At 48.8% G+C, this 12055-nt stretch overlaps 1 protein-coding gene and 1 long non-coding RNA gene across 7 annotated transcripts; one reads left to right on the forward strand and one right to left on the reverse strand.

Annotated features, from left to right (window-relative positions):
• Window positions 1–4462: 4462 nt before the first annotated feature.
• On the reverse strand, window positions 4463–12055 carry C5AR2 (complement component 5a receptor 2). 6 transcript variants are annotated; one of them, XM_011229663.3, is made up of 3 exons: window positions 11719–11847; window positions 10930–11122; window positions 4463–6189 (listed from the first exon to the last, which is right to left on the reverse strand). In XM_011229663.3, exons 2-3 carry the CDS (start codon window positions 10951–10953, stop codon window positions 5161–5163), a joined length of 1053 nt encoding a protein of 350 aa, XP_011227965.1. In that variant the 5' UTR covers window positions 10954–11122; window positions 11719–11847; the 3' UTR covers window positions 4463–5160. The 6 variants fall into 6 exon arrangements, with proteins under 6 accessions (XP_011227965.1, XP_011227964.1, XP_019659141.1 ...); XM_011229662.3 differs by having other exon boundaries at window positions 10930–11243; window positions 11719–11846; XM_019803582.2 differs by lacking the exons at window positions 10930–11122; window positions 11719–11847 and adding an exon at window positions 11877–12055.
• On the forward strand, window positions 9393–11800 carry LOC117804570. Its single transcript, XR_004629066.1, has 3 exons — window positions 9393–9804; window positions 10598–10720; window positions 11665–11800. It is a non-coding gene; the product is annotated as an uncharacterized LOC117804570 (long non-coding RNA).

Genomic DNA, 12055 nt, shown 5'->3' on the forward strand with positions numbered 1-12055 from the left:
CTCTCTACTCCTAGGTGCCTCAGGAATTGTGGGTCTGAGCCTCAGTTTCCCTATTTATAACATGAGGATAATATCTGCTTTTCAAGATAGTTGGGGAAAGTAAGCAAAAATGTGTCCATAAGGTACATAAATTGCTTTTTCACTACTGTATGTAGTAGGCACTCAATAAATGTTAGATCTTTCATTTTTAGTATCCTCCCATCATTCTCCTTTTTCCTTAAGAGAATGTTGTCATTAAGAAGGTACAGCCTTGGGGCACCTGGGTGGCTCAGTCGTTAAGCATCTGCCTTTGGCTCAGGGCATGATCCCAGGCTCCTGGGATCGAGCCCCACATCAGGCTCCTCTGCTCTGAGCCTGCTTCTTCCTCTCCCACTCTCCCTGCTTGTGTTCCCTCTCTCGCTGGCTGTCTCTCTCTCTGTCAAATAAATAAATAAAAATCTTTAAAAAAAAAAAAAAGAAGAAGAAGAAGGTACAGCCTTCAGTTCCAGAGCCAGTTCTAGGCACTGAGAATAGAGCAGTGAACAAAACAGATAAAGTCCCTGCTCCCATGGAGCTCAGGTTTTAGTAGGAGAAACAGACATTTCAATATTTTTACTTAAATAAAAATAAAAAGAATGTCAAGCAGTACCGCCACACTCTATGGAGAAAAAGCAGGAAAGGGGCAAGGAGTCATGTTATTCTAAGCAGCATGGTCAGAGAGGACAGCTCCAAGGAAGTACTATTTGAGCAGAAGTAAGTGAGGCAGCAAGCCATGGAGATCCCTGGAGGTGGAGGAAATCGAGTGCAGATTGCCATGGCAACATGGTGGGTGGGTCCACAGGTCAGCAAGCTGGAGGGAGTGAAGGAAGGGGGAATAGCAGGAAATGAGGTGAGGAAACGAGGAGAGGAGATCAGGCACACTGCGGTGAGGATTTTGGCTTCTCCTCTGAGTGAGGTGGGAGCCATGGGAGGAGTTTGAGCAGAGGAGGGACCCGAGACATGATCTGAGTTCAATTTTTTAATTTTTTTTAAAGATTTTTATTTATTCATTCGACAGAGAGAGAGAGAGAGACAGCCGGTGAGAGAGGGAATACAGGCAGGGGGAGTGGGAGAGGAAGAGGCAGGCTCCCAGCAGAGGAGCCTGATGTGGGGCTCGATCGCAGAACGCTGGGATCACGCCCTGAGCCAAAGGCAGACGCTTAACGACTGAGCCACCCAGGCGCCCCAATCTAAGTTCAATTTTAACAGAATCCTCAGTTCAGTGCGGAAAACAGACTGTAGGGAACCAAGATGAGGAAAGAGGACCGGGGGGCAGCCGATGCAGTAAGTGAGGGATGGTGGACCTGGATGATGGCAGAGAAGGTGGTGAGAAGCGGTCAGATTCTGTGGATACTTTAAGGTAGAGCCCGGAAGATCTGGCTAACAGATTGGCCATTGAATGTGAGAGAAAGAGAGGCCTCAAGGATGACCTCAAAGTTTTTGGCCACAGTGCCTGAAAATATGAAGTTGCCATCAACAGAGATCAGGAAAATAGGGAAGGAGGACTGAGAGAGAAAATCCAGAGTTCCATTTTGAACGTATTCGAATTTGAGTTACGTGTTGGACATTGACTTGGGATGTCAAGAGGGAAGTTGGATGCAATTATCAAACCTTCGGAAAACGATCTGAGCATAGAGAAGACAATTCATAGCTCATGGTCAAAAGAAGAAGGGGAAGAAAATGACTAGACACTGCTTGAAATTTCCAAAAGAGAACTAGAATTTTTTTTAAAGAAAAATGGGAGGAAGTAAACAAGAAATATGACTTCAAAATGTATGTCGCAAACTACCAACACTAGGACTGAGTAGCAGACTTGAAATTCACTCTTAGAAAAATATTAAGACCTGGTGCTTTGGAAACAAGGAAACCAATGCGTTCAAAGAGCAAACAAATTTAAGAACAGAAAAAGGGAAGTTACAACAAACAAAAGGCAAGATTATTTTCAATGACCAAGTTCCACAGAAATACATTGGAGGGGCAGCTGGGTGGCTCAGTTGGTTGAGTGTCTGACTCTTGATTTCAGCTCAGATCCTGATCTCTGGGTCCTGGGATCGGGCCTGCATCAGACTGGGGGGGGGGGTTTGGGGAGTCTGCTTGAGGATTCTTTTCCTCCCTCTACCCCTCCCCCCGCCGCTCGCGTGCGCACTCTTTCTCTAAAATAAATAAATCTTTAAAAAAAAAGAATTACATTTGAGCTTACATGAAATTGATCCCTTTTTTTAAAAATAAAAAGTAAGGCTGATGCAGTGATTAATGAAAATAAATTTTAAAAAACACAAAAGACTTTTTATAAATGTATCGAAGACGAGCTCTCCTAAATCGTAACTGGCCCCAGTGGATTAACAGGATTTCCCCCAGCTGTTCACAAAGGTCTGTGAATTGTCCCAGGACATAATTCATTCTACAAGGGAGCGTTGGTATTCATAACTCATGCATGTCAATTCTGAATAAAATACCAGGACTAAAATATGTATTAGTGGGAACTACTGTGCATCCCTATACCAGAAATTGAAAAAAGAGATAGCAAGAAAGAGATCCTCATTATTGGGGAGCTCACAGTCTCGTTGGAAAACAGGATATAGACACGTAAAAATAGTTTTGTTATTTCTAAGGCCTGGGAATGGGTGGAGAAGAGAGAAAAATAAAAATGGCCCAGACATTGCCCATGGGGAATTTTACAGCTTACCTGGGAACTGGTGTTCCAGAAACTCAACCTAGAGAAGAGAACACCACTCCCTTTCTCGGAAGGGAATGAATCAGAGAGGACTCCCTGGAGAAAGTGTCATTTGAGCAAGGCATGGAAGGAAGATTCCAGAGATAAGAGCATGGGCAAGAGAGTCAAGGGAACATGGCATCAACTCTCAGTTCTACAATTTCCTCGCTGTGTGATCTGGGGCAAATGACCTCCCCTCTCTGGGCCTCATCTTATAAAATGAATCATCTCCCCTTACTTCCCTGTGTTGCTGTAGGACTTAGAAGATGCCGTCCTGTAGTATGACCCTACGTTCAGGTGCCGCTACTGTGTGACATCAAGAGGCAAGCAGGTGACATTCTGGAGCAGCCCTGTCTCCTTAAAGGTTCTATATCCACACTGCCGGGTAGCATAGCCACCAGCGACACACGGCTGTTGAGCTTTGAACTAGCCGCTGGTGTGCCACTGAGGAACTCAATATTTTATTTGAATTCCTTTGCATCTGAATAGGCCCCGACTGCTGGTGATTACCAGACAGGGCGGCACCGATCCGAAGGCCATTCCAGGCATTGGCACTAGCTTGAGAAAAAGCCAAGACGCCTGCAAAAATACAGCCCGGAGGATCTGTGTTAGTCTCCCGTGGCTGCTGTAACGAGGTGACCACAAACTTAGTGACTCAAAACAGTACAGATTTATTCCATTAAAGTTTTGGAGGTCAGGTGTCTACAATCAAGGTGTCGGCAGGCCCCTCGTGGGGCTGCGTTCCTCGGCCAGTGGCCCCTTTCTCCCATCACTCTGATATCTGCTTCCACTGTCAAATTTCCTGCTCATGACTCTGACCCTTCTGCCTCCCTCTTATAAGGACCCTTGCAATTACCTTGCGCCCACCCAGATAATCTAGGATCCTCGTTCCACCTCAACATCCTTTAATCACACCTGCAAAGTTCCCTTTGTCACGTAAGGTCGCATATTCCCAGGTTCAGGGGATTCGGATGTGGACCTCGTTAGGGGCCAGTATTCTGTCCGCGACAACAGTCTGAACTGAATGTAACTGGCTAGAACGTAAGTGTGTCCAGTGGCAGAGAGAAGCCTCAACTACCAAGTTAAGGAGCTGGGACATAGCCTTTCCTTCAAAACAGACCCATGATCTGTCACCTTCTCACCGCCTCTGCTAATAGCCTGACCCGAGTGAACATCACTTCCTGCTCGGACCACGGCAGGAGTCTCTTCGCTAAAGCAGCAGCTCCTCATGTCCCTCCCCCTCCCCCAGAGTCTAGTCTCCACCAGCAACTAGAGGGATCCTATTAACATCTAAGTCAGATCAAGACACTCCTCCGCTCAGAATAGGATTACCTGATTTAGGAAAAAAGGAAATTTACAGAATGCTCGCTTGAATTTGAAGTTCAGAGAAACAACAAATCATTTTTGTTTTTAAAATCTTTTAAAGATTTTTGGGTTTTTTTAAAGATTTTTATTATCTATTTGAGAGAGCGAGCAGTGGGGAGGGGCAGAGGGAGAGGGAGAGAAAGTCTTAAGCAGACTCCACGCTGAGCATAGAGCCCAGCACAGGGCTCGATCCCATGACCCTGAGCTGAAGCCAAGAGTCGGACGCTTAGCTGACTGAGCCACCCAGATACCCATAAAGATTTTCTTTTTAAGTGATCTTTATAATGTTTTTGAGTATGTCTCAAATATTGCATGGGACATACTCATGCTAAAAAGAACAACACACACAAAAAAAAACCCTTTTTGTTGTTGTTTATCCGAAATTCAAATTTAATTTGCTGTTGTATATATCTGTTGTATATATCTGATAACAGTAGCTCAGAACACTGCCATGGATCTCCAAACACTTGCTATGGCCTGGAAGGCTTTCAAATCCAGCCCCGCACTACCTCTCGCCCTTTGTCTCAACCCACTTTCCCTCTTGCTCCCTCTGCTTCACCTACATTGGCCTCTTCACTCTTCCTGAAATATGCCAAGCATATTGTGCCTCAGGGCCTTTGCACTTGCTGTTCCCTGTGCTTGACATGCTTTTCTGCCAGATTTTAGCATGACTCCTCCCTCCCTTCCTCAGGTCTTGGCTCAAATATCACCTTAGCCAATGGGCCTTGCCTAGCTTACCTATATCCCTGCCCCACTCAGTCCTCTTTGTCGCCTTTAGGTTAGCACTTGCCACCACTTGATATATTCCATATCCCCTTTCCTTTGCTTATTGCCTGTCTTCCTCCAATAGAATGTCAGCTCCCTGAGGGCAGGGATTTGTGTCTGTTTGGGTCACCGCTACTTCCCCAGGGCCTATAATAGGGCCTTACACATGGCAGGTGCTTAATGAATGTTTGTTGAAAGAATAAAGAAAGAAATGATATCATTGAGCTGCTGGATCCAGCTATGCCTGAAGCCAGCCTGGCGAAATGGGATGGATGCACACAAACCAGTTTCCTTCTAGCCTACACCCCCACCTCTGAGACTAGATCATGGCTGGTGGATTTCTTGCTGACCGCATTGTCATCCTTGCTCTGGGACTCATTCAGGGCCCGGCGACAGGCGGCTGGCAGTGACCTGCGCAGGTGAGTCCTCCCGAAATACAAGAAGAGCACCGGATTGAGGCAGCTGTGAGCCAGAGCGAGGCCGTTGACCAGAGGTTCAGCCCGCAGGGCCCGGGCCAGGAGCATGGAGCGCGGCGCAGCCGCGGTGATTACCAACCCCAACAGGTGGTAGGGGGCCCAGCAGACAAAGAAACCCACCACGACAGCCATACCCAGTGGCCAGCGGTGCCGAGCCGCATGGCACAGAAGGGCGCCGTGGCAGCCGGCCACCACCACCAGCGGCCCCAGGAAGCCAAAAATAAAGCGGGTGGCAGTCACCGTGTTCTCTGCCACCGCGGAGTCGCCGTAGTCCACCACACACTCCAGCCGGCGAGGGAAATGCTCCTGGTGCAGCCGGCGGTAGGCGGCCGAGGGCACGGTGAGCAGCAAGGCCGCGGCCCAGGCGACCCCACAGGCTACCCACACCCTGCGCGCCCGCCCCGCGCCTGCCCCCCAGCTGGGCCTGAGGGCCAGCAGGCAGAGGTCCGCGCCCAGAGCGGCCAGCAGGAGCACACTGGCGTACATGGACAGCAGGATGACCGACGCCAGGGCCCGACAGCCCGCCGCCCCGTACGGCCAGTGGCCCCCGCGCGCGATGGGCACGGCCAGGATGGGGAGAGACGCGCAGCAGAGCAGATCAGCCACAGCCAAGTGGAGGAACCAGGTGGCGCCGACCCTCTGGCGGGCCTCTTTCCAGGTCACCCAGGCCACCGTGGCGTTGCCAGGCACGCCCACCAGGAAGACCGCGGCGTAGAGCAGGAACGGGGCAGTGCGCAGCGGGTCGGCGGAGACGCAGGTGCCGTCCACGCAGTCCACGGGGAAATCGGGAACCCGGTCGTAATCCCCATACTCGTAGCTGAGGGAAGTGTTCTCCATCCAGGCCCCAGACACCTGAACAGGAGAGAAATCATGGAAGGTCCTTGAGGAAACCCTCAGGCCCCTGGAATCCCCGGGTGTGGGAAACCCCACTTGCCACTTGGAAGCCGGACTGCAACATCAGAGCTCCAGTGCATCCTGATACTGGCATTCTAGAAGACTGCCTTCTTAGAACTAGCCCTGGAGCATCTTGGAATTCGAGGAAGTGCCAGGTTAGAACCCCAGCCAGGTAGCACACTGGAATTCTAGAAGGCTCGAGAGCATCCTGGAATTCTAGAACCTTACAATGTTAGAACACAAGCTTACTCGCATCTTGGAATTCTAGAACATTGCAATGTTAGAACATGATCGTGATGAAAAAATATTTTGGAATCCCAAAATATTATACTATTAGAACCCCAGCCAATTATCACTGTGTGATCCAACATTCAGCCTTGATGGAAATGTTCTTTTTTTTCTTTTTAAGATTTTGTTTATTTATTTGAGAGAGAGAGAGCACAAGGCCAGTGAGGGGCAGAGGGAGAAGCACACTCCCCACCGAGCAGGGAGCCCGATGCGGGGCTGGATCCCAGGACTCTGGGATCATGACCTGAGCCCAAGGCAGACGCTTCATCCACTGAGCCATCCAGGCGCCCCTAGAATTTAAAATATTGGAATCCGAACACCCGGCAAGAGAGAGAAAGGTTAATATGTATTGACAGCAAAAGTGCTTGTCTTGGTTCTTCTTCATTCGTGTTTTTGAATCTTGGTGCCTCTGGAGCAATTACGTCATTTTGTTTTTTACATAAACTCGATCATAAACACGGTGAAGTGCGCACATCACGTAGGTCCAGCTCGCGGGGCTTCACAACCCGATCCCAGCCGGGTGACAGGCACCCAGAGCGAGAAACAGAGCGTTTCTAGAATCCTACTAGAGCAATTTCTTACAGTCATGAGGGTGTTAGGAAAACAGAAAAAAATAAAATGTTGAATTCTCCGTCCAGGAGATTCCTTCCTTCCTTCCTTCATTCCTTCCTTCCTTCCTTCATTCATTCATTCATTCAAGAAAACTCCTGAGTACCTTCTCTCTTCCAGGCACTCGTGCACAGCAGGGGACGTGCCCAACAAAAGCCTCTTTTCTGTTGGATCTGACACTCTAGTGGGAGGAGTCAGCGAAGGAAGAAGTAAGTCAAATATGGAATAAATAAGCGAGATACGGTGTCTTAGAAGGTGATAAATGCTATAGCAAAAAAAAAATCATCACACGGGATTTTAAATGAGTGGTCAAGGAGGCCCTCTTTGAGAAGGTGACACTTGAGCAGAGCCATAAAGGAGGTGAGGGATGAACCATGTGGGGATCTGAGAGAAGAGAGTTCCCGGCAGACGAAACAGCTGGTGCAAAGGCCCTGAGGTGAGAGCATGATGGTCACATTCAAGGAACCGCGAAGGCGCCAGTGTGGCCGGAGTGCAGTAGGCGAGGCGGAGAAGGGGAAGGTAAGAACAGAAAGATATCATGGACCCCCGGGGGTGGGGGCATTGTGAGGACTTTATCCTTTATTCCACATGAGATTGGGGCCACGGGAGGGTGCCAAGCAGTGAAGAGACATGATCTATCATACTGATAATAATAATTATATATACATATAATAATAATAGTATGATAGTAATATATAGTAATGTAATATATACTATATAGTGATGTTATTAATATAATATTAATATGTATTAATATAATATACTAGTAATATACTAGTATATATTAGTGTTATATATTAAATACTTATTTAATATATGAGTTATACATGAATTATATATGAATATGTATTAAATATATATAAGTAGATAATAACATACTATATACTATATAAAAATATATATACTATATATAATATACTATATGCCATACACTATACTATATATAACAATATATAAATATATAATATAATATGCTATATAAATATATAATGCTAATATAATTAGTAATATATTATAAATATTAACATAATATATTATAATATTATTACTATGATAGTAATATAATATGTAATGTAATACTATTGTTATTACTTACTATTATTATTATTATCACTATTAGAAGCCACCATCCATTGAGCACCTTGTGCTATGTGTTCAGCATTGCTCCAGGCACCTTTAAATCTTCTATCATTTGATCCTTACAACAGCCCTCTGATTCTAATACTACCCTTTTACCCATACTATTATTATACCCATTCTGCAGACAGGAAAACTGAGGCGCAGAGAAGTAACGTACCTAGGATCCTTCAGTGAAGGAAGGAACAGAGCTGAGTTTTGAACCGTGTCAGCCCTGCTCTAGAACGCCGGGCCCTAGAATGCATTCACCCAACAATCTCACATTGGGAAGACGGAAGGCAGTGTAACCCAGTCACACAGTTGGCTCTCTCTGGGTTTCCTCACCTGAGAAATGAGTCACCAAGGTGAACCTACCTCACCGGTCTGGGGGAGGCCTTGTGGAGTTGACGAGTGTTCAAGCACGTGGCACAGCTGAAGGGCTCAGGTGGGATGGCGGACCACCCCCCTAATATCAGAGTGGCCTGACCCTGAGGCTCCCTGCTGGCTCTCGTGGGCCAGCAGGCCCTACCCAGAGCTCTAGCTGGCATTGGCGCAACAGGAAAAGCAGAGGGGAAGTTGGAGTCAACTTGCCTCCTCCTCCCTGCCAAGTAGTTGCCAAGAGGCCCAGCCACTTTGTGTGTGTGTGTGTTTGGAGTTTGGCATGCTGCTTTCATATTATATTCATCACTAGAGTAAAAGGTGTGCCGCCTTTAAAAATTCAAACCCTCACCAGCTGTGTGGCCTTGGGCAAGTCACTTAACCTCTCTGTTCTTCAGCTTCCTGGCTGTAAAATGAGAATAATACCCTTCCTACCTTAGACGCGTCACGAGCATGCAGTAAGTGCATCGGAGTGGAGAGCTGAACACAGCGCCCCGTTCACCACAAGCATTCGCCGTGTGTTGGGGGCCGGTACCTGCTGGTACGCGAGCCCTCTTTCCCCGCCCTCAGACCCCGCCCTGTCCAGCTTTTACTGGTCAAAATCCGGGAAATCTTCGGCATGTTGGCAGCTCAACCAACTTGTGGTATTTCCCTTTGGATAGATCAAACAGAAATGCAACATCCAGCACCCACTGTGCCCGCTCTTTATCTTCCCCGGGTCACGAAATTGTTTTCGATCTGTTTCCCTGTCTGCGAGCACATCAGCCCTTTCCCACGGCTGCCTCGGCGCCGGCCCTTGGCTGGACGGGCCATGCTCGTGAACCAGCCCCGCACTGTCCGTAAAGGACATTTAGTGATAATCGCGAATAGCCTTATTATTTTCTCCTCATTTTGTACAGGAAATTAGATTCATATATAAAAACAAGGAATTATATTCATATAGTTCCATCTATATACAAAACATAATTACCATTATGATTACTATTATTTTTTAACAATTAAGAGAGCAGATGACATTTATCCAGCACCTACTGTGTACCAGGCGGGAGCCTTATGACAACCAAATGAAGTAAGTCCTATTGTTACGCCCCATTTGCCAAACCGTCAGCTACTTTGGGCTCCACCGTGTCCCCGGCATCTAGAACAGCACCCGGCACACATCAGGCGCTTCGATGCTATTTGGTGAGTAAAAGGATAAAGAGGGAAACTGACGCACAGAGCAGCAAAGGGGTCACTCAGGCTCCTTCTGGTTCCTTGAGCTCACAGGCGCCCGTGTGCGTGCTCTTGGCACGTGTGTGTTTGTAAAGCAGCCAGTCTTGTCGGAACTTCTGCTCTGGGGAACCGGGGGGCCGAATGGACTTACACCGAACGTAGGATACCTAGCCCCTCCCCCCAGAGAAGCAGACATAGGCTCCTCAGAAGACGTGTGCCAGGAAAGTCGTGTTCGCGGCAGCCCCTGATGGGGGCCCGCGTAGTCACCCCCAGGGGAATGGATAAACACACTGCGGTAGGGGCACCAGTGCGGCTCCATCGGTGACGCATCTGCCCTCGGCTCAGGTCCTGGGATCCAGCCCCACATCGGGCTCCCTGCTCAGAGGGGGGGCCTGCTTCTCCCTCTCCCTCTACTCCTCCCCCTGCTCATGCTCGCTCTTTCTCTCTCTATCCCTCCAATAAATAAATAAAATAAATAAAAAACATACCATGGTATACTCATGCCACAGAACATTCTATAGCAGTGAGAATGGACAAACCACGCCCAAGAATGTGGATGAATTTCACACGTACACTGCTGAGGGGAAAGAGGCAGGCGGACACGCGGAGAGGTGGCTGAGTGATACCATTCACATGAAGTTCAAAAACGAGCAGAAGCGTTCTGCGGGGGGTGGGTAGCGACCGGGGGNCGCAGAGCTTCCCAGCTCCGACGTGTGTGTGCCTGTTATCTGTGAAAATACACTTAAAGCTCCTTTCTTAACAGGTGGCATTGTTGAGTCGGAGGGCTAGTTCACCGGACAAGTGGCTGTTGGGCGGATTATCCAGCAGCAGCAGGGGTTCCCGGAGCTTGGAGACTGGCCCTTTGCTCTACAGCTGAGTGCGTCGGGTATGCAGACCCTTTGACCAAAAGCTTTTCTGTGTGGTCTCCCAAGAGAATTCCAAGAGTCTGGAATTCCAGTGTGGTGGTGATAAGATCCCACCTCTCAAGGTCTCGTGCTGAGTCCCAGATTCTGAGAAGAATTCATTAGCCTGCAAAGCCAGGATGGTCCGGTGCCACCCTCCCGTCCCTCCCTCCTGCCTCCCCTCCATCCTTACCGTCTCTTGCAAGAGGACCCTCATCTTGCCCAGATGCTGCTTGGAAGCCTGATCTGGGCTCACAGCCAGGACCCGGGAGGTCTGGGGTCTCTCCCAGCGTCTGGCAGCTGGTGGATTCCTGGAAGTCCGTCCCCTTTCCCAGAGCTCCTATGGGACGCCGCGGATCGCTGCCACCTCTCGGGTCCCAGCAAATCTTCATAACCAGGGCAAAATAGGAGTGGCCTTTTCCCACTCGCAGGGTGTGTTTGTCCCGTATTCTTCCCATGACTCACACATCCCAAAATTACCGGGCAGCAAAATGAAGCTGGAGAAGACTTGGGTGGGTGGAGAGTTGACCCAGTGTCACCAACCCCATGATCAATGCCACCAGTTCCTGGAAGCTAGACCTGCATGTGGTTTGACCTTGAAGGCCTGGGGTCTTGGCTGGAACTCACTCCCCCAGGGGGCCCTCCGAGGTCATCCTCAGGGAGCACCCACTGCCCGCTACCCTCCTCCCAGCCTCCCACTGTATACCAGCCCCCTCTCTCTGCCCTCCGCAGAGCCTTGAAGACAGATAAATATTCCTCCCGCCTTCCATGTACTCAGGGAGACAGCTCAGGGTCACATTCTCCACACAAAGGCCAAGGCCGCCGACCACAGGGCAGATAACACACACAAATCCTATCCCTCCTGTCCCCTCCGGTTTCCTGTCTTTGAAATGGGAAGATGTTGACTGTCCCCTAACCTCCCTCCCAGCACAGGCGCGGAGGCCGAGAACGTGAACTTGAGGGCCACAATGACAAGACTCACAGTCCAGGTCCACCGTGGGTGAGATCTGGGGCCTCGGCCTCTCTGGGCCTCAACTTCCTCATCTGTGTAGTGGACATCTTGCCACGAGCAATAAATGGGTAAAGAGATTTCAAGCACATCCGTCCGGCGCCCATGCCCAGCACACCGGCTACACGTACCTACGTGTTCCATTAACAAGGACGGAAAGAACACGATCGCAGTTGTTACAATTTACATTTTAAGAAGGCAGGTTTAGCAAGAGGAAGTGGTTCTCCAATTTCAGAACTCCTATTCAGCGGTTCTTTTGCGTGTGCATACTTCTCTCTGCGCGTGCTTTGGGGACCAGGGCATATATTTA

Source organism: Ailuropoda melanoleuca, chromosome 12 (assembly GCF_002007445.2).
Source record: "Ailuropoda melanoleuca isolate Jingjing chromosome 12, ASM200744v2, whole genome shotgun sequence".
NCBI lineage: Eukaryota > Metazoa > Chordata > Mammalia > Carnivora > Ursidae > Ailuropoda > Ailuropoda melanoleuca.

Bases quoted from the DNA above. Each gene is read 5' to 3' on its own strand.
- C5AR2 (XM_019803580.2), bottom strand. From the start codon at position 6,325: ATGCCAGTATCAGGATGCACTGGAGCTCTGATGTTGCAGTCCGGCTTC. The intron at 6,190-6,271 runs GCAAGTGGGGTT...TCTCCTGTTCAG, and splicing joins TGCAGTCCGGCTTCCAAGTG to GTGTCTGGGGCCTGGATGGA.